The sequence below is a fragment of the Salvia splendens genome, chromosome 2 (assembly GCF_004379255.2).
Source record: "Salvia splendens isolate huo1 chromosome 2, SspV2, whole genome shotgun sequence".
Taxonomy (NCBI): domain Eukaryota; kingdom Viridiplantae; phylum Streptophyta; class Magnoliopsida; order Lamiales; family Lamiaceae; genus Salvia; species Salvia splendens.
In genome coordinates, this window is record NC_056033.1 from 35,186,985 (window position 1) to 35,209,962 (window position 22,978).

A 22,978-nucleotide genomic window follows, 5' to 3' on the forward strand; every position below is an offset into this window, starting at 1 on the left:
TCAAATAATCTCCCTTTACGGCTTGTTTGTTTAGCTATATGTAAATTATTTTTGTGAATCGATTATTTCGTAGTAATAATAAAAACAATGAGATAGACAAATCGAAGCAATTCAAAGATTCTTCAAGTTTGGAGTAATTGATTACATAAACACAAATGCTATATTAAATAATTCATCATGTATAAACGGGCGTTTATAGATTCACGCACGATGCATGTTACATAAAGTGCAACAAAAAATGTTTAAAGTCAAGATAAGATGAGTAAGATTTTTGTGCATGTGGGATGTAATGTAGCATGTGCAAAATCAAATACAGCTCCATATCTCAGATAACCCCACATGTTTCTATTGCTTACGCCTGATTAATTATATATTTCCATCATAAGATTTTCCATCTGTGGATTGAATATACTAGTAACACATCCATTTCTTTTAATTAAATCATTTGGGTGACTTAGTTGGCGGAATGACTGTGTGAGTATATTCTTTATTTAAATATTAAGTTTGAGATTAATTAATAAAGTGATCACGAGTTGTATTAATTTTCTTTGGATCAGGTGTCTTGTCTCGTGTCCCCAAATATCAAAGTCAAGCACACAAACGAGAAAAAAAAAATCTCTGAAATTGGGCTATGGGCTCTAAAATAAATAGCGATGCTATTTGAGAAATCATAAGATAATTGTCAAATTCAACAGAAGGTATATTACCAATTGATATGAGATTTATCAATTCTTAAATAAATAATCAGGGAATTTTTTCATATTTTTGGATGCGTCTATATATCAGCACAAAAAATAATTCACCAGATCCGGTAAACAAAAAAAAAAGATAGTACTCCCTAATTACCAAATTCAAAGGATAAGAGAAAGAAAGCTGCAAATATTATGACATCCGATATTTAAGGGTTTAACCCATATAATAGCTTATTTAATAATTGGGATTGTAAGTAATTAAATTTATTAATTTAATCAAATTCTGGTTTGTCCTGTAAAATTAAATAAAAAAATATAATATTTTTCAACTGTATCATTTATATAAAAAAAAGGTACTATCTTTTTATAATGCTCAAAATAAAATTGTTCATTAAAAGATTTTTTTTCATCCATTTTCTTATTTTAATTAAACAACATCGTTTTGAAAACTACTAATAAAGACTTTTGCATAGTATCGCGATAATTTATGAAAATTAAAACTTGGTAAAATAGTATTCCGTCTATAAGAGCATTAGCAATGGAGGGCCGATGGGAGGGCCTTCCCCATCTGCCTCCATCTCCCCACCATAGCAGGAAACGGGCCGTCCGTCGGCTCCCTCCCCTCTCTCCAAAAAGGCCGATGTATCGGCCTTGGCCGATCCAAATGGGGCGTCGATCAGCCCTCCATTATGGTGAGAGGGCAGACGATCGGCCCTATGATCTTCCTTTTTTTTACTAAAACAAAATGAGAGAGAGGAAGAAACGTGGAGGAGGAAGAAGAAGAAGAAAGCGACTATTAGTGAGGAAGATTAACCATAATTTATATTTAAACTATAAATTAGTGGGCCAATAATTTTATTAAATTAATGGACTATATTTGAGATGGGCTAATTTAGGTTTTCATTTAGTTAATTAATAAGTTGTCACATATTTGAGATAAATTAAAATTTATTTCATGTACTATAATATTTTTATATTTTAATTTAATTAAATGAATAACATATTAAATATACAAGTGTTAAAAAAATTAAAATAACATGGTGATGATGTGGAAATGAAATGGGATGGGAGGGTACTATAGGAGGGCTCTTCCATTGCAGGGAGATAGGCCCTTTGGTCAAATGCTGATGTGGAATAAGAGGGTCCTATGGGAGGGCCCAACCATTGCTAATGCTCTAAACTTCGCGATTTAAATGAGTATTACTCTTCTCTAAATACATTTTCTACTTATAGCCTAGTTTTTAAATATTGCCACCAGTACAATTTTTATAATTTGTGGATTTATAACATCGGTTTATTTTTAGCGAAATTGACAATGACACCACTATGTATGAAAAAAGTACACGTGAATAAGACATGTAAATTTTCAAAATTGAATGACATTGCCTGGTCGACAAGTCCATATCGGACAACCACGTCAATTATAATTTCTAATAGTTTCATTTATGTTGCAATTCACATAAATTATGGGTATGACTTTTATGTTTAACATTTAATTAACATCTTGTAAACTAAAAACTAAGAATAAACCATTGTGTTATTTTATGCAATTGTCCATATTTGATCACCAAAAATATGGAATGGTATGAAAAAGTATTTTATTCGTTCCAATCAATTTGATATATTTTCTTTTTAAATAGCTATTAACTGATAAAATAATATTTTCTCTTCTATTATAAGTGAGACAAATTCATTTTTAAGTTGTCATATTATAAGTAAGATATTTTAATTTATGATGAAAAAACAATATTTTATCGCTCTCTTAGACCTGTACCAAAAAGATGTCTTATTTATAATACGAAAAGTAGAAATTATAGAATGACATGAATTACTCCTTGGCGGTTTGACCACTGTTTTCTGATTGACCCAATAAAATGTTTCCATTAAATTCCATTAATCGCCTTGGCATACGCCTCCAAGTCATATGGTGTCCAAGGACATTCTCGTCAAATGAGTAGCTGAAGAGTGATGAAATTAAATTGATTTACATTTCACGAAAAGCAACAAAATTGGATACCGCCGGGAACAAACCCGACGATAAACTGACTTGAAACCCAGATTGGGCCGCCGTGATGGCGGAAGATAGAGAGAAGGCGGCGGAGGTGGCTTTGACAGAGAGAGCCAGTTGACTCAACGGCGGCGGAGGTGGATCGATCAAATTCGTGGTCCTGTTTCGCATCCCAATCCCTAATGTCTCTCATCAAGCGCAACCTTTCTCAGGTACGATTCACTTTTAGATGTTATCAGTAATTTCTGCTTTGTTTCTTGTGATGTAGAATTGGTTGTCTTCGTGTTTGAAATAGATTTTGGAGTTCTTCGGTAAGACTTCAGTGTGTGTGTGATTTAGAGTTTGGGCAATTAGCGGCATGTAGAAATATAGTGGTGGTTATTTCGGCATCGGTTTCACTACGTCCTGTTTAGCTGTAAGCCTGTAACCAGATCACATGATCTTTGTTTAGTCACATTGGTATATCCAGATATAAGAGAACATGTTTTGATGGCCGCATTTTATTTTATGCTAGAACAATTGGCTAATTTGCTCATGAATGCTTATGTTTGTGACATGGTTTCTGTTTTTATTAGTACTGCCTTTTTAGAAAATGCTTTACATGTTTTCTCAGAACATCTGTATGATATTTTGTAGCTGCACACCTCAGTTTTGTATATCTTCATTTTCTGTTAATTGATTTATATTCATTAATGATAAATATGTTTATAACTTTATTTGATGAACTATCTGTTATAGGTATGGTATCTTTCACTTCTCAGTTCTCATAGTAGATGAGCTTTTTCATGCGCTCGGAGCTTTTCAAGAAGTCGGTTTGTTGAGTACTTGGATCCATTCCTTAGTATTATTGGTTTTGGAAGAAAGTAGAAACCATCCGCTTCCTGCTTCTGTTGAATCTCTTCATCGCTTAAAGGCAATGAGTTCTTTGAGAAGTGGAATGGTTTGTTTGGAATTCATTATTGACATCTTGGATTAGGTTACGACTATCTCAAGAATACCCTTCGTTTCCAGTTTCCTAGCCTGCAAGCTAATTCAGCATGCATACAACAAGTGAGGAGGGAGAGGGAAATGAGAACAAGAGATGTCTCTGAAGTGATATGAATCTTTTGGAAGCAAAAATAGAAGAGGAGATACGTACCAGTATTGATGAAATTGACTTGAGTGTTTATGAATTAATAGGATGAACGATGATGGCATGCAGTTTGATCCTGTATATAATGAGAAATGGAAGAATTTTGTAACTCAGAACTATAACAGATCCAGCTTGTTTCTTTGAACGGGGGGAAATATTCCTAGAAGATAGTTAGAATGAAGTTGTTATCACTGCTTTGAGTGCAGGACTGGATTTCTGTTCTTATAAGAGTGGAAGTGGCCGATCTCACTTTCGGCTTGATGCAATAGATGCAAAAAGAGCTATAAAATTGTTGAATGTAACTGAGTAAAGAAATGCTCGAAGCAGTGAAAGTAACAAAGATCCTGTACCAAGTGTGCTTTTGGCTGAAGCTACAGTTCTTAACTGGGAATCTTCCCGGATCGTTGGGGACCAAATGAGGATGTCTTGGTTAACCAAAATGGGACTGGATGTTGAAATTCACTGGGGTAGGGTCGACCAGGATGCATGCAGTTATACAAGCCAAGAAAATTGCAGAACTGAAGAAAAGCCTCTCAAAGTCCAACTATGTAGAGCTCCTTTAAAGAATGATGCACTTTGTCAAAGAAAAGATTTGAAAGTTTGCCCATTTCATGGACCCAACATCCCTCGATGGAGGAAATCCAATCAACTGAAGAGACTGTCAGCCAAAACCAGCCAGAAGAATCTAGTCCAATGCCGAGTGTAATGTGTTGCACCAGCTACTGAAGCAAGCTTTAAAGAATATTCGAGGGAGGGACAGAGAAGACTAAAAATGAGAGTAGACAAGCAGGGCCCAAGCGAGCACAGTGAAGCTATGCTCTGAGTCCGAGGTGCTGCAATTGCTTCTTCAAGATCCTATTATGCAAAGGAAGATATAAATGCTCGCATCAATGCTGAAAAAGAAAGAAACTTATAAAGACAGATTAGCTCAAAGGTTACTAAACACTAATGCAAGAGATTCTGCTATCCGACAGACGACAGTTGACAATAGCAGAAGAGGGCATTTCCTAACAATGGTAGAATTAGAATATACCCAAAATTTCATCTCTTGAGTAACCAAAGCAGCTCTTCTCGAGGTACACTTATGTTTAGGTTCATTAGGTGAATTGTAGTAGTTAGTTTTGGACAGTTTCCACTGTGGATATTGTCTGTGCCTCATTTTTATGGACTCCCTAGTTTTCACCGAACTTTTTAAAGCTCTGTATTATATTTGTGGTTTGTTACAGAATAAAAAATAAAAATAGCCGTCTCTTGTCCTGCTAAAACCAAGTCATTGCCTCTCTCCAGGTGATTACGAACAGTTTGTCATTCTCTCTCACTGCAGGTAACTACTCCATATAGTATATTATATAAATGCAATAATTTGGATACATTCAACTGATTTTGACAGGAAATCTGGCGAGCATTGAGGAAAATGTCAATCATTGAAGACTTATTAGTAGGTATTAGACCATGAGAAGCCGGTAATACGCTGTGTCAATGATACAGTAGTAGGTATTGATTATTTTTGCATAAACACGAAAATTTTAGAAGAGTGACTAAACATAGGGCACATGGGGCATAAAGAATAATGGAAATCTTGACGGGAGGAGTAAGGAATTGTTGTCGAACCAATCAAACAAGCCAAAGATGCTTCATACATCTTTGTGTCACTCTAGTGCTCCTTTTTACTTTCTTTTTTTGTCTTGCTTTTGAAATTGACATTGATTTTAAGTAATTTGTAATAGCGATGCTTTTGCTTTTATGCCACTATAGCTCTAAATATAACACCTTCGACAATCATTGCTAATCATTATTGGCATAACCCAATCTGCTGGCATAAATCCAAGCAACTTTTCGAATACGCCATTTCTTTTGTAGAATGAATTATGGAACGCACCGTTTCAATTATGCACCACCACTGATATTCGCACCGTATATTTAATCAAATGAGCAATGCATTTCATAAATATATAACAAGCGAAACTGATTTGGGATGATATTTTCATATAATCCTCAAGTTTGAAGTTTTATAAACTTATACACATGATGATGATCCTACACTTATCTTTTTTCCTTCATCACTTTACACTCATTAGTCATTACCCTAAGCACTAAAATTTTCCTCCACTTATCACAAGTCTCATCTCTTTCTTATGATTTATAATTGTGTATATTTATGGAGTAGATCCTAAGTAAATTAATACAGTATGCAAATAATGGAAAAATATAAATTTTATTAAATTTCAATTTTAATATAATTACAATAAACTAATTACATACAACCTAGTTGGATTTTCTATGTGGATAAATAAACCCATTACTTTTGAGGGTGACAATGCAAAACATGAAAATGCAGACGAATCGCATTGAGCTAAACGATCTACACAGGCTATCTAGTAGTAGTAAAATTAACACACAAACCAAACAACTAGTCATATTAGAGAAACATGACTACCGGACAAACCCTGAGATAGTGCACGTCCATTAAGACTTCAAGTTGAGCACGAGAATGAAGACAAGGCTCCACATTCCCTTACATAATTTATAGTGCTCCGGGCATGGAGGAACATCCTAAGCATCTGACAGTAATAGGTTCATCCCAATTCAAATTTCAAATATTTTTTTCACTGAAGACTGCATTTATGAGCTCTCAACCCTATTTTTGTCCCATTTCGATTCCCCATCACCAAAGAAAGAAACAGGACATATTCCACCCTTTTGAGTGTTATCCAAGAGGCCTTCTATATCATGGCATATTCATAGATGTGATCATTAAATGTGAATTTGTTTATAGTTGTATATTTATTATTTTAGATATTTTAAATTTTTATATATGCGCTCCGAGTAAACTCAATTCTTATATAATAAATTGGCACAAGAATTCTTAGTAGGTTGGTTGTATAATTATTCATCCACCAACTATATACCAAGTGCCAAGTGGGTATTATATAAAAAAAATTAATTTTCTGCTTATGTATTTGCAAACATTAATATTTGCAAAAATATTGAGATAACCTTCCCTATCTGAATCGCCATGTAGTAAGTATTATAATATGGATATACAACATGAAATACTCCTACTAATATTTGCAAAAATATTGAGATAACCTTCCCTATCTGAATCGCCATTTGAAGTAACCATATTTTTTCATAGCTGTTTTTTTTAAAATCAATAAATAATGCCAAGAAGTAAATTGACATCTCTCTCTCTCTCACACACACACACAAACAAGGAGAAAACAAATTTAAAAAGAAAAGAGAGCTCTCCATCAAGAAAAGCACCTCCATTTGAGAAACCTTTATTATAGCTCCTCCAATTTTCTTTTGTAAATCATATACTACTATTAAAATCTCGGAAAAGAATTCTGAGAAATCCCCAAATTAAAAATTTCGCCATGAGGGGCTAAGAGTTCCTAGCACTCTCACCCTCGACTATCAGAAATGATCAGCCGTTTGATCTGAGCAAAGAAGTAAACAATTTCGAGAATGGAATCCAGCATTGAATGCGTAACTGACGGATTAATGGACGAAGATGAGATCTCTTCTCAGTTTTCGTCTTCGAAGTCGTCTCACACTAATATCAACACCAATAATCTGAATGGGATGGTTATCAATCCGGCGACGAGTGTTCACGAGCTTCTAGAATGCCCTGTTTGCACCAATTCTATGTACCCTCCAATCCATCAGGTTTCTCTTTCTTCTCTTTATATCTCAAGTTTTTGTGTTTTTCCCCTGTAATTTTTGCTGCCGTCTTCTTTTGAAGATTCAAAGATGTCTTGATATTTTTGGGAAATGGGTTTTTAGTTACTCCTTGTGATGGGTTTATATGCTTGAAGGTTGAATCTTTCTGATTGTTTTATCTGTAGAATTTGTTTTTTGTTTGGATCGTGTTGATTGATGCTTCGCCTTGGAAGTTCGTAGAGATTGCTGGTGGAATCTGATTCTTCTTTCCTATCCTCTGCTCGAACTGCTTTTAATTTGGGATAAATTTGTGAACGAGTTGGTTTTTTACTTTTTTAAGGCTTGCCAATTTTTTTAATTATTATTATTATTATTATTTACTATTTTAGGTTTCACCGATTTTGTTGAATTTCTGCAAAAAATAGGAAATTTATCCCAATATTTCAAAAACTTGTTATTTGGATGAACCTTCTCTACCTTGATCTTGTTTGGGAATATACAAAAAGTATAGGTTTAAACCCTGGGAAATTTCTTTCTGGTTTGCCAAAATCTGTTTGTTTCCCGATCTGCATACCAATGAAAAAATTAGGTATGGACCTAGAAGAAGCAGATTGAGCGAAATCGATCAAAGCTTGTTCAGGGCGTCCCACTCGACTTGAGTCACATCATAAAATTGTCTTTGCTGTAATAAAACACTGGCAGGAGATTTACAGTGATGAAACTTGACTATATTCATGTTTTTTGGATTAGCATTTGACCTTCAAGCTACTGATGTGAAATTTTTAGATGAGAATTTACATGATTGTTTGGGCCTTTGTAGCCATTCTTTCTAATACTAGATTGCCTTCAAATGAATTGATCTTGTAGTCACAGTGTGTTATGCTGATTATACTTAGTTGTTTGTTTGTCCTAATGCAAAGACGTTTCCTGCAGTGTCACAACGGTCATACCATATGTTCGACATGTAAAGTAAGGGTTCATAACAAGTGTCCGACTTGTAGGCATGAGCTTGGTGATATAAGATGTTTAGCACTAGAAAAAGTTGCTGAATCACTTGAACTTCCTTGCAAGTATTCCACCCTTGGATGCCCCGAGATCTTTCCTTATTATAGTAAGTTGAAACATGAGGCTGCCTGTAATTTTAGGCCTTACACCTGCCCATATGCTGGATCAGAGTGCTCCGTCGTTGGGGATATTCCTTACCTAGTTGCTCACTTACGTGACGATCACAAAGTGGACATGCATTCTGGATGCACATTCAATCATCGCTATGTTAAATCAAATCCTCGGGATGTAGAGAATGCCACATGGATGCTAACTGTGAGTATTTCTCTACAATGATTGTTTTCGTGTTTCTTTAAAATTCAAATGATTCTTTGAGCTTGGTTACTGTGCGATAATGACATTACGCAGATTACAATTCTTGTACTCTATTTATCAAGAAAGTAGTGATTGAATATGCTGGTGAACCACTTGTACTCATTTTAAGTCTAGATCGATAACATTTTGCGGAACTTGGATTCGTTTAAATTCCACCCTTCACCAGTATATTCTAGGAAATCTTGTCCTATGTTTTACGAAGTACTTATGAAGAATGTTGTATTGGGAAGATGACACTAAAATCCTAGAACTGCTGATGAAGTCGAAGACCTTGTTCATTTTCCTATGCAGGTCTTCCATTGTTTTGGACAGTATTTTTGTCTACATTTCGAAGCTTTCCAATTGGGCATGGCTCCTGTCTACATGGCATTTCTTCGATTCATGGGAAACGAGATGGATGCCCGGAACTACAGCTACAGTTTGGAGGTTGGGGGAAACGGCCGGAAGCTTATATGGGAGGGCACCCCTCGGAGCATCAGAGACAGTCACCGGAAGGTTAGGGACAGCCACGATGGCCTAATCATACAACGGAATATGGCCCTCTTCTTCTCAGGAGGGGACAGGAAAGAACTTAAGCTTCGTGTGACGGGGCGAATATGGAAGGAACAACAGAACCCAGATGGTGGAGCTTGCATACCCAACTTCTGCAGCTAATGCTGCTTCAATTGTTGTTGTTTTTGGGTTGTTTTCTTCCCTTTTCAGAAAGATGTAACTTCAAATCTAAAAAATGTGTTGCTATATCACAAGGGTATGTTATGACAATTTCTTGAAGACTAAAGTCCCAAAATGGTCCTTAACATATTGCGTTTTTTTTTTTGTCCAAAACATTACCTTTTGAATTATTCGGTCCCTCACATTTGAAATCGGATCACATTTGGTCCATTTTGGACGGTTCCGTCAAATTTTTGACAGTGTTAATTATCGGGTCACAAATCCGTCATTAATCCGTCACAAGGCCTCGCCTCAACACTTAAGCCCTCGCCTGCGCCCTCTTGGCCTCCACCAACTCCATCCTCTTAGGCTACGGTAAGTCGGTAACCAAAATTTTTTCCCCAATTCTTCTTCATCACATGTAGCATTCAGTAATTTCTGCGATTGCAGACATCGGAGTAATGAGCGGTGCAGCTCTCTTCATCAAACAAGACCTCAAAATCTCATCAATTCAGCATGAGATTCTCGTCGGCTCTCTCAATCTATTCTCCTTGATCGGCTCTCTAGCCTCCGGCAAGACCTCCGATTGCATCGGCCGCCGCTATACGATCGTCTTAGCCGCCGCCGCTTTTTTAGCCGGAGCGCTGCTGATGGGGCGCCTGCTGATGGGGCTGGCGCGTTCCTACCCTTTCCTCATCGCCGGAAGGGCGGTGGCGGGGATTGGGGTCGGGTACTCCCTCATGATCGCGCCGCTTTAGACGGCGGAGGTCTCCCCCGCCACCACCCGCGGCTTCCTCACCTCGCTGCCCGAGGTCTTCATCAACGTCGACATCCTCGTCTAGTGACGGATTAGTGACGGGTTAGTGACGGATCAGTTTCTCCCAGTTAGTGACGGATTAACAACGGATTTGTGACCCGGTAATTAACACCGTCAAATATTTGACGGAACCGTCCAAAATGGACCAAATGTGATCCGATTTCAAATGTGAGGGACCGAATAATTCAAAAGATAATGTTTTGGAAAAAAAAAACACAATAGGTTAACGAACATTTTGAGACTTTAATCTTTCTTGAAATGTAGTTTGTGTTTGCATTAAAACCAATACCAGTAGATTGTAGCATGAGTCATATATACTGCACCCAAGTGTTTTGAATAAAAGAAAAACTGAATTTCGAAATAGCAACATATAAAACCAATGCTAATCAGTTTTTTATCTCTACAATGTGCTATATTTTCAATTTTGTATCCATATAAGTTGATTTAGATTCGGGGTAAAATACTCGGGTAATGCAAACTTGAATGACACTTTCCGGAATATGCAATATTAATTTTTTCAATAAAAAACATTTAAAATTCAAATTTTTTGAATTTAAATTGTGTGAAAAGAAGTAAAATCGTTATGAGGGTCAAAAAAGAAAGTTAAATCGTTTTCTTTATATTGGAGTTGCCATTTCGCCGGCCGTGGGTTTAGGCACCAAAACAGTTAAACCCTTTCTCTCTTCTCTGTCTCTCTCTGATCCTGAGGAAATAGTTGATGCTCATGGAGTTTCCAAGCTCCAGAATATCAACAAATCTTCAAATTTCTGCACCAATTCCCTTCCTCACATGGAAAGGCACGAGATATCGTTCAACGCTGAACATACCGAACTCGAAGAGATTCCCTTTGCAACAACCGCTTTCTACACATTTATTTCGCACAATTCCGTCGAGAAACTTCCGGGTTTCAGCTCATTTCGGCAAAGCTTCTCGCCGCCAGAATTATCTGAGGAAGAAACTCACCAAACAACACAAGCAGCATCAGGTGAGTGAAGACCTTCATGAATTTAATACACTCAATACGCATGACTCCAATTTTGAAAATTCTAGTGAAATAACCTTGAATCTCGAGGGTGGTAGTGGCGTTAGTGACGAACTGCTTGATGCTTACGGTGAAGATAGAAAGAATGTTGATGATAAGTTAATTCAGAATGAGGGTGTGATAGAATTGGGAAAGGATTTTAGGAAAAATAATATAGGGGATTCTATCATGTGGAACAAATTGGAGGGTTGGGTTGAGCAGTATAAGAAGGACTCCCAATTTTGGGGCATTGGAACTGGTCCTATATTTTCTGTATTTCAGGATGCTGAAGGTAAGGTAGAAAGGGTAGAGGTGAATGAAGATGAGATTTTGAGGCGAAGTCGGGTTGATCCTCAGTTGGATAATGAAGATGAGGTCTTGGCTGAAGTTGATTTTAAGATATCTTTTGCAAAAGACTTGGCAAGAGAGATGGAGGAGGGGAGTAATGTGATTCCCAAGAATAGTTCAGTGGCTAAGTTTGTGCAATCTGGTGCTGAGAAATCACGTTTTGTGGAAGCAGTTCGCAGTGTCGCAGTGAAGCCAGTTTCATTTCCTAGTATGTCAAAGGTTGGAGTGTTAGTATTATGTGGCTTATCTGTGGTTTGGGCAATTAGGGGGCTATTCACTGTTGACAAGGATAGTAAAGGTGAATACACAGCTTTTGAGAAGGAGATGCTGCGGAGGAAAATGAAAGCAAGAACAAAAGAAGAGAAGACGGTGAAAGGTAGTGTGGAGGTAATGCAGGTGCCCGTAGAGCCTAAAGGCGTGTCGTTCAAGAGGCCTCAACTTGATGAAGAAGAACTTGTCAACAGCATTATTAAGGCAAAGGGATCAAATAATCAACTGGGGATAGTGGACCAAACTTCAGAAAATGAACTTCAAGGAAAAATTGAAGAAATCAGGGCAATGGCACAGCATGCACGGGAAACTGAGAGAAGAGACGCTATGCAAAAGTCTAATGCAACTTCAGAAAATGAACTTCCTAGGGAGGAGGAGGTATCTGTTGAAGATTTTGATGAAAGGAGAGAACATGTGTCTATCACTGACACTGACACAGACACAGACGATGATATTGAACTGTCCATCAATGAAGCTTCAGATGATAAATGTGAGACAGAGCTCCATAACATCACCCCTAATGGAAGCTTGAAATCAGAAGTGAGCTATGAGAAAGAAGTTTCAGCATCCTCAAACTTGACTGATGCCAATGTACATTCTGATGGTTCAGACCAATATAAATATTCTTCCCCAAAAAAACTGAGAATCATAAAATCTGCCAAGGAAGCAAGGGAGTACCTTTCGAGGAAGCATCAAACACCAGTGGGGAACCAAAAAGATGATGTCGGAAACAACGAACACGTGGATATTTCTAGTCTGGTACCCACTGCAAATGTGGCATCTGGTAAGACAAGCCCAGTAATGGATTTAACTGAAAAAGTACATGATCCTACCCCTACAAGTGGAATAGATAAATTTTCGTATCCATTTGAAGATTGCAGCCTGGGTAGTGAAACTCCACAAGGAAATGCGGATAGCCTAAATCATTCAGAAACATCCAGAATATACTCAGATCATGATGTTAATATCTCTAAGAAAGTTGCTGGGGTACCCGTAGATAACATCCCCAAGGCAAAAGATAAAGATATTGGGACTCCCTGGACTTGTAATAGCCCAAGTGATACATCGTCTTTTCTGGGTGGCATACAAAAATCTAAAGTTGATGCACCGGGCAAGCCCCAGACAGAAAAAGTGCCTACTCAGCTCAGGAACCATAAATCTGAAGATACTGCAAATAATGGAACATCAGTAGGTCTTCAAGAGTCTGTATTTGCTACTTCTGATGAAGTTAATGATACAACTAATGAGCTAGCTCCATTAGTAAGTAAGGAAAACTGGATGGAGAAGAATTTCCACGAATTTGAGCCCATTGTGGACAAGATTGGAGCTGGCTTCAGAGATAGTTATCAGCTTGCAAAGGAGAAAGCAAGTCGAGGATTGGGTTCAGAAACTGATTTGACACAGCTTAAGTCAGATGATGCTGAAAGTGAACTTGAATGGATGAAGGATGAGAGGCTTAGGGAGATTGTATTCAGAGTAAGAGATAATGAGCTGTCAGGAAGAGATCCATTTCATCTTATGGATGAAGAAGATAAGCTCGCCTTCTTTAATGGCCTTGACAAGAAAGTCGAACAAGAGAACAGAAAGCTGCTGAAGTTGCACGAATATCTTCATTCAAACATAGAAAACCTTGACTATGGAGCAGGTAAATGGCATCTCTTATGCACCTTTCTTGAAAATATGAAACAGATCAATTCAAATCTAGCTCTATATATCTATTTTATGGCTTTGTTTGCTCTTTATTCAATATGGGTTCAAAAATATATTTGATTGTCCATTTGAATTTAAGAAATACTACTAATTGCTAGCTTTAGATGGGTCATGAGCATGTTGATATAGTTGGTGGGAGAGAATCGTCTTGTGCATTAGTCTTATTTGAACTGCCAAACATGTTATAAGTATTTTCAACAAGTATTGCAACATGCATCTCTTTTAAACCATAGTATTAATTAATTACTGATTTTAAGTTTATCAATCCCGACATCCTTTCCCTTGTGATATTCTCGATATATGTCTTTGACCCCTTGAGTTTCTTTGTTAACCTCTCTTTCTTTTGCTTGTTTCGATTTTGTTATTGTTCCTGCTTTATTTTCTTTTCTAAATTTTGAGCTATATATATTTAAGCCTGGATTTGATGTTATAAAAAGCCCTGCTTCTTATAGTTCAGTAACAGAGGATAAATAGTCCTAAATTTATTTAAGAAGCTGCTTAAGAGAGCAAGCAATGTTAATTTTGTTTTAGTGATGTGAGCTGAGTTGAGCCTATTTGATAAGGCATCCAATTTTTTCAATTTGATTAAGTTAGCTGTAGGAACTACTGATCCACATACTCTTCTTCCTATCTAGTGTTTTAAACAATTTGTTATTTGATTTTATCATTATTTCAACTTGAACATCAGAGACATCTTGTCTGGTTGTTGCCAGTTTATGTAGTAGAGAAGATTTTTTGGGTGTTGCTGTTTTCTTGTGCAACTCTATAAGAAATGTGGGTATCTTTCCCTATAATCATGTTAAAATGTCTTTGATACGGAGTGAAAGGTGGGTGGATCATATTCTCTTGATAATATATCCGCATAAGAAGCATAACGAACAACAGCCATGAAAACGGAATATAGATATATAAACTGAAATAAACAACGATAATCCTCTTACGAGGCCAATCCTCAAATGAGGCCCTACGGTAAAATACCGCCCTTAATCTAAACTTAATATTTCATACTCTCTCAAACCTTATATACCCATTAACTTCAAATAACTCCCACTAACTTCAAATAATTACCCACTAATGTAATCATCTAGCAACGTGTATCAGTCTTGGAAAATTTTCATGGTCGTGCAAATGTTTTATCTTAGAATTAATCGACTAGAAACAAATTAGACTAAAAAACCCCCAACAGCATTTCTTCCACCATATGAATGATTCTAAATATTCTATGGGACTTTACCTTGGTAAGATAGTTTACTTGGAGATATTACGTGTTGTGGAAGATATTGACGATTTGTATTTTTAACAACAGATGGCATTAGCGTGTATGATCCGCCGGAGAAAGTCATACCTCGGTGGAAAGTCCCACCTGCAGAGAGGAACCCTGAGTTCCTCAACAACTTTGTGGAACAAAGAAAGGAGCTTGTTTCTGAAAGCCTTAAAAGCTCGTTTCTCTCGAGGAAAACTGCAAAAGAAGATGTTAATACATCAGAAAAACTATCTTCCCTCGAGAATAGTGCTGTGGCAGCAATTGACACTGATCCAAGGGCAGAAGTAAAGAAAGATATTTCAGTGTCTTCAAAGACTGTTATAGAAGGTAGTGATGGTTCTGTTAGGGCAGGCAAAAAACAGGGAAAGGAGTTCTGGCAGCACACGAAGAAATGGTCTGAAGGTTTTCTTGAGTCTTATAATGCTGAATCTGACCCGGAAACCAAAGCTGTAATGAGAGACATAGGGAAAGATTTGGACCGATGGATCACCGAGAAAGAAATAAAGGAAGCAGCTGAGCTAATGGACAAACTCCCCGAAAAAGGATTCATTAAACAGAAACTCAATAAGGTGAGAAGGGAAATGGAACTTTACGGGCCCCAAGCTGTTGTGAGCAAGTATCGCGAATATGCTGAAGAAAAGGAAGAAGATTACCTGTGGTGGCTAGATCTTCCCCATGTTCTGGTGCGCATTCTATTCGTATCTTTGTGATTTATTCAAATGTTTTGAGCAGGTGCCATCCTGTTTGTTGCGTCTGATGGAAACATTTTCTTGCTGTGGCGGCTATGTCCCTAAACAATATCTTTTCCTTGTTTGAATTATGTTCTCAGTGCATTGAGTTGTACACTGTTGAGGATGGGGAGGAGAGAGCTGGTTTCTATTCATTGGAGATGGCTGCTGATCTTGAGCTGGATCCTAAGCCATATCATGTTATTGCTTTTGAGGATGCTGGTGACTGCAAGAATCTTTGCTATATCATACAAACTAAGATGGAAATGCTAGGGAATGGAAATGCTTTCGTCATTGCTAGACCGCCCAAGGTAATCCATAACTTTGATGCATTATGCTGCATATGTCTCTCTTTGATCATATTGTGCTCTTGGTATTAATTTTTTTTGAAAAGAAATGCTGATCAAGATTGAAGTTAACTTTGAACTCTCTCTGTTCAATACCCTTGGGCCTTGTTCATAAAAGGAACATATGCCTAGATTTCATAACGTTTGACTCGTCTTTGTAGGATGCTTACCGCGAAGCCAAAGCAAACGGGTTCAGCGTGACTGTCATCAAGAAAGGGCAATTGCAGCTGAACGTGGACCAGACGTTGGAAGAAGTCGAAGAGTTGATAGCAGAGATAGGAAGCAAGATATACCATGATAGCATCACGAAGGAGCGGTCCGTAGATGTGAATGGATTGATGAAGGGGGTGTTCGGCATCTCCAAACCTACTACCAAGAGGTATAATATCTTTTATTCTTTACAGTAGTAGTAAGTATAATTTTCTTGTTTTCATTCAATTGAAAACGTATCTGCATTGCCTTGGTTGCAGGAAGAAGTCGAATAGAAAATCGAGGCAAATCAAGCCTTGAAAACGCATCTGCATTGCCTCTGAGTTCGTATTGCAGTGATCACCCACAAATTAATCTTATTAATGCAGAATGTTCATAGAAAAAACTGAAATGACGCTTAGCAATCTCATTTCATCGATCAACGCGAATATTAATATTAATGATATGAACATCTATTTTTTCATCTTACTAAATAAGGCTCCCAATATTTTTTTACTAATACATTCCCCTTCGGGAAAAGAGAAACAACCAGAATAAAAGGTGACGTCAGCAGCGGACGCCCTGAACCGTCCCGCGCGTGAGCTCAATCGTGACCCCGCATTTCACCTTGCTCTCCACTCGGTGCATGAACACCCGCAGCACGCGAACCCTCCCCACCAGCTTCATCCGCGTCTCAATCACCATCGTGTCCGCAACGGCGGCGTCCACTCCGCCGATCGCTGCCCTCGACGGCAGCGCGAGCGGGTACTTCTGCAAATCGAACTTCGCCGACATCTTCTGCCTGCCGCGGCCGCCGATTCTTCCCGCCGGGATGAAGACGGTGCCGACCGGCGCGCCGGAGTACACGAGCTGCAGCGAGCTGTCGTAGTGTGAGAACTCGTCGCGGTTGGGGTTGGTGACGGTGACGAATTGGAAGAACTCGAAGTTGACGGTGCCGTTGGCGACGGAGAATGTCGGGAACTGGACGGCGTTCACGGCGATCAGCGGAGGCTTCGGCTTGAAGAGGAAGAAGTAGACGGCGACGGATGCGGCGGCGATGGCCAGCAGAAACACCGTGGCGACGGCGCACGATGCTAGGTTAGTACGGCCGATCCTCGATTTGGTACTGACATTGTAAGGGTTGTGATTATTGTTATTAGATCTGTGATGGATTTGAGGTTCAGTCATCTCTCCAGAAGTGAAGAGAGAGAAAGAGAGATGGGGAAGGGAGAGAAAAAAGAGAATGTTACTTTGCTAGGTGGTTTTGGAATCAACTATTTTATGTTTAATGCAATTACTTTTTATCTAAGAAAAAAAGAAAGCAATGATAGGGTTTGGGCATGGCCACATCATTCTTTTCGTTACTTTATTTGAGAATCTTGAATTTCTATGTGAGTTTCCGGTGAAAGGGTTTCTTAGTGGGTTGAGGGCGGCGGTGATAGTGGTTGTTGATATGGTTACTCATAATATGCCCGTGTGTAGGTGTGAAGTGAGGTCTAATCGTGATTCAAAGGGTCTTTTATTTGCAAGATTGTATCTCGAAATTAAATATGTTATCCACACCTCAATACTAGAGGGATAATTAGTCATAGCTATTTCTTTTAATTTAAAATAATCTCACAATTCAATCCTAAATTATAGAGTATTTTGATATTATTTTATCAAGAATATCGAACCCCAAGTCTTTTTTTCTTAACAATTACTTTTAAAGAATTGAATGGATTTTAATTACTTGTACAAACCATTGAATCTTTGTCACATGATTAGTTCAACGTAATATGATATGATCCAAATTGATTGTAGGATCTTGATAAGTTCGCATAAATTTTAATTTGTAAATTTTGGGAGGTACTAGTAGTTGGGTAACTTTATCTTTAAGTAGGGTAGCTTTTGTTTTGATATTTAATTGTTGAAGTTGAATCTATATATTTTAGGGCTTTGCTTTCGTTGCAACCTAAGATAGGATTATAAATGTTTCTCTATGTGTTAATTACAGGAATGGTACGTACATATTCTAAAATTGTTTCTTTATGTAGAGATATTATGTCTCCTCTTCTCAATATTCTTCTTCCACGATATGGTTTTGTTGGAAAGAAATCAAGTGAGGAAGGAAAGATTGACCAAGATCACATAAATTAGAGAATTAGTATAATTCTTGATTCTATATCTAGGGTAAATCTTCTATGTATATATCTTCCTCAAGCCTATTAAAAGAGGCGTGCATATTGTAATCAAAGACACAAGTTGAATGAATACCAAATCAAACTTTCAACATGGTACCAAAGCAAAGGCTCAAAAAAATATCATCATAGCCTAAATACTTTTCCCGGCCAAGAAGGCGAGTGTTTCAACCTACACAGAAAGATGTCAGACAACGAGGAAGAAAAACCAAACATTGAAAATGCACGATTGAAGATGAGTACGAACGTTACTCTAGCCGTTAAACTCAACGGGGCGAATTACCCCTTATGGAAACGGCTGATGAGGGTAGCGATTGTAGGGAGGCGGCAAACCGATATATCACTGGTACCCCGCCACCACCGGAACCTGGAATGCGAGGCTACTCAGATTGGGAGGAAGCCGGCATGATCGTATTCTCGTGGATAATTGACAACGTGGAAACTGAAATCGTCATCGATTTTGCACGCCATCGAACCGCAAAGGCCCTGTGGGAGAGCCTACAAACAACCTTCGAAAGCACCGCAGATCCGTACCTACTGTACAATCTAGAAGAGAAGGCAGGTCGAACTGTACAAAGAGAGCATGGGCTCGAGACGTACTGGCGACACCTTCATGGCATCTGGGTCGAGATCGATCAATGCCAATACCAGCCAGTGGATTGCTGCGATAAAGGAATAAGCCAACTCAGAACCTACGTGGGAACCCGATGGTTGTTCAAATTCCTGGCCGGACTGAACTCAAGGTATGACGGAATTCGGAGGGACATTCTTAAGGAAGTCCCGCTGCCCTCAGCCGAGACCACATACGGCATGGTGAAAAGAGAGGATACACGGCTCAAAATGATGCCGGCAACACACTCAGATAACCAGACCAGTGCAATCAACGACGACTCATCATCGGGCCAGGTGGGGCTTGGATTCACAGCCCGAAATCAACCACAACAACACCAAAATCAACCGCCGTCGCAGACTGCCGCTCAACCGCCCAACCGACGATGAAATTCAAACCCGACAAATCGAAGATGTGGTGTTAACATTGTTGAAAGAACAAGCATAGCAGGGAAACATGCTTTCTCCTTATTGGATTCCAGGAGTGGTGGGATGAAAATCAAAAGGCAAAAGATCGATTGACGGTCGGAATCGAGGATGACAGCGGACTGTTCCCGCAAGGAACGGACAACCGAGAGGTCGCCTTCACCCGAGGGAGAACGGGGGAGGCGGTCCAACAGCCAGGCGGAGGTGGCAGAGCTGGCGAAGGATGAGGAATTGGGGAGGCGGCATTTGCAGAGAGGAAAGGAGGCGCCGAATTTGGAGGTATCGGATTAGGATTGAATAATCCTAATCCCCAAATTAATTTACTCCTTAGTCCTTCAAATATTTGTGATTCTGAAATTCATGGCATGAGATATTTGACTTCCACCCTTTAAAATTCTAGCTGTGTGCAATTTAAACCCCAAAATCATGAAATTCGAAATAGGACCCCCAAATTATCTGAAAAATCCATTTTGAGTCCTAATCGTTTTGCACCTTTAGAATGTATACCAATTGTTTGTGTTGCCCAGAGTAAAAATGACCCTAAGGAGAGTGGGTGGATTTTTTATTGTGAGGCAACTGATACGATGTCCTGTGATAAAAATGATTTTTCTGAATTTGATGGGGCAACCAAAAGTCATATACAAACTGCTGATGGGGAATTGACTGTTGTGAGTGGGAGCGAAACCATTGAAATTTCCCCGACTTTGAAACTCAGAAGTCGTCTCTATGTGCCCAAACTATCCCATAAACTCATGTCTATTAGCCATATGACGAAAGAGTTAAACTGTACATTACTGATGCATCCAAACTTCTGTGTATTACATGATATCAGGACGAGGAGGATAATTGGGCGTGGCACTGAGCGTCAAGGCCTCTATTATGTGGATGAGATTGCTCAACAAGGTGGCACCACGATGCTTGTTCACGGATCTGCAAATCGGAAAGTTTGACTGTGACACCGCAGACTGGGGCATCCATCCACGGGTTATCTAAAATTACTTTTTCCGAAGTTTTCTCATGTTAAAGATATTACTTGTGAGTCTTGTGTTTTGGCAAAAAGCCACAGACAGTCTTTTAGATCAAATGATACTCGTGTCAAAACTATCTTTTTTTGGTGCATGCTGATGTTTGGGGTCTAGCTCCTATTTTGGGTGATCATGGCTTTAAGTATTTTCTTATTTTTGTGGATGATTGCACAAGATTAACTTGGGTATATTTTCTAAAACATAAATCTGAAGTTTTTGAAAAATTTACTCAGTTTTTTACGATGATTCAGACACAGTTCCAAATCAATGTCAAAATCCTTAGATCTGATAATGGTATGGAATTTGTTAGCAAAGATATGACAGAGTTTTTTAAGGGAAATGTGTTAGTCCATCAAACTACTTGCCCTCACACTCCTGAACAAAATGGGGTAGCGGAACGGAAAAATAAGATAATCTTAGAAGTCACAAGAGCCTTTTTCTTTGACTCAAATGTTCCTAAGTTTCTCTGGCCCGAAGCCGTTGCTACTTCTGTTTACCTAATTAATAGGCTGCCTACTAAAATATTAGGTATGAAAACCCATGTTCAGATTCTCTCATCCTTGGCCGATATTCCTCCACCTATCACTCTTCTGCTCAAAATCTTTGGTTGTTCAGTTTATGTACATGTACCAAAACACAAAAGGGGTAAATTTTCCGCATGTGCTTTAGAGTGTGTTTTCTTGGGGTATGGGGTAAATCAGAAAGGTTATCGGTGTTATCACCCGAGGTCTAGAAAAGTTATAATAACCATGAATTGAAATTTTCTACAAAGTGAATATTTTTATTACACCCAACCTCGGGGTCAGGGGAGTGTAAAATAATTAGACCCCTCAGTTTGCCTGTGCCATACCCAAGCATCTCGACTGTGGAACCAACAGAGCAAGCTAGTGTCATCGCCGAGCCAGTCACGTCTGCTGTAGAGCCTCCTCAACCGCCTACGCCCCAATCCAGTCCTTCTCCAGTGATATCTGAGGTCATTACTGAAACTAGCTCAGATAATACAGTTGTTACGACTGACAATTCAGGTGTAGATGAGAATGAGAACGCAGCAATTGATAGTGATACTGGCCGATACATACTCCCTTCTAGGAGTACTCGTGGAATCCCGGCAAAGAGATACAGTCCTGAGAAGATTGGCAAGAAAAGTAGATACTCTATGGCGAACTTGGCTAAAGCAAATCTGACGGAGATGGCAAGGGCGTTCGAAGCAGCCCTCTATGAAGAAGAAGAGATCCCATACACGGCTGAGGAGGCCATGAAAATTGCCCACTGGAGAGAGGCAATGCTAGTGGAGATGCGGGCCTTAATGAAGACTTTTTGGGATGGAGTTAGAATTGTGGGATGCAGATGGGTCTTCACTATCAAACGAAGACCAGATGGGTCAATTGAAATATACAAGGCGAGGCTAGTAGCAAAGGGGTACACTCAGACGTATGGGGTTGATTATGCTGAGACTTTTTCCCCTGTGGCGAAGATGAGTACTATTCGAGTGCTTCTCTCGATAGCAGCGGCCGAGGAGTGGCCACTTCATCAGTTCGACATGATGAATGCTTTTCTGCATGGGGAACTGAAAAAACCAATCTATATGGAAGCACCTCCTGGATTTGCTGGGGAATTCAAATGAGGGAAAATCTACAAATTGAGACGGAGACTGTGCGGACTGAAACAATCACCTAGAGCCTGGTTTGGGAGGTTTACAGAGGCGATGAAGAAGTATGGGTACAAGCAAAGCAACTCTGATCATACATTGTTCCTAAAGAAAATGGAGGGAAAGATTACATGCCTAATAATTTACGTCGATGATATGATCCTTACTGGCGATGATGAAGAAGAGATAGGGCAGCTAAGGAAGAACCTGTTCGTAGAATTTAAGATGAAGGACTTGGGACTGCTGAAGTACTTTCTGAGTATAGAAGTTTTGAGATCGAAAAAGGGAATCTTCATCAATCAGAGGAAGTATGTTCTTGATTTACTGACCGAAACAAGACTGTCGGACTGTAAGACAGTCGAAACCCCTATGGTCCAGAACCACGGTATGCAGACAGTAGAAGGAGCTGAAGCTACTCACCGCACGAGATATCAGCGTCTAGTTGGGAAACTCATATACTTGTCCCACACAAGACCCAACATAGCTTATGCAGTTGGAGTAGTAAGCCAGTTCATACATGCACCTCAAGTAGCTCACTGGGAAGCAACACTCATGATTGTTCGATACCTGAAGGGAATGGCAGACCATGGAATTTCGTTCGAGAATCATGGACATTTGGAGATTCATGGGTTTACCGATGCTGACTGGGCAGGAAACCCGAATGACAGGAAATCTACTGCTGGTTATTTCACTTTTGTAGGGGGAAACCTTGTCACATGGCGAAGCAAGAAACAGAAGATAGTAGCATTGTCAAGTGCTGAAGCAGAATTCCGAGGAATCAAGAGTGGATTGACTGAGATTCTCTGGTTGAAGAAGTTGATGACAGAACTGAACCTAAACTCACAAAAGTCGTGTAGGTTGTTCTGTGAC

At 38.9% G+C, this 22,978-nt stretch overlaps 3 protein-coding genes and 1 pseudogene across 3 annotated transcripts; 3 read left to right on the plus strand and 1 right to left on the minus strand.

The window, feature by feature from the left end:
* Window positions 1-2,764: 2,764 nt before the first annotated feature.
* Window positions 2,765-5,097, plus strand: LOC121779017 (annotated as a pseudogene).
* A 1,935-nt stretch (window positions 5,098-7,032) lies between these two features.
* LOC121792398 (E3 ubiquitin-protein ligase SINAT5-like) lies at window positions 7,033-9,672 on the plus strand. Its single transcript, XM_042190320.1, has 3 exons — window positions 7,033-7,501; window positions 8,429-8,815; window positions 9,167-9,672. Exons 1-3 carry the CDS (start codon window positions 7,301-7,303, stop codon window positions 9,527-9,529), a joined length of 951 nt encoding a protein of 316 aa, XP_042046254.1. The 5' UTR covers window positions 7,033-7,300; the 3' UTR covers window positions 9,530-9,672.
* A 1,276-nt stretch (window positions 9,673-10,948) lies between these two features.
* Window positions 10,949-16,714, plus strand: LOC121792399. The gene is made up of 5 exons (XM_042190321.1): window positions 10,949-13,627; window positions 14,999-15,639; window positions 15,786-15,995; window positions 16,193-16,410; window positions 16,502-16,714. Exons 1-5 carry the CDS (start codon window positions 11,062-11,064, stop codon window positions 16,539-16,541), a joined length of 3,675 nt encoding a protein of 1,224 aa, XP_042046255.1. The 5' UTR covers window positions 10,949-11,061; the 3' UTR covers window positions 16,542-16,714.
* A 73-nt stretch (window positions 16,715-16,787) lies between these two features.
* LOC121779024 lies at window positions 16,788-17,408 on the minus strand. Its single transcript, XM_042176379.1, has one exon. It carries the CDS (start codon window positions 17,406-17,408, stop codon window positions 16,788-16,790), a length of 621 nt encoding a protein of 206 aa, XP_042032313.1.
* Between the last annotated feature and the right edge of the window lie 5,570 nt (window positions 17,409-22,978).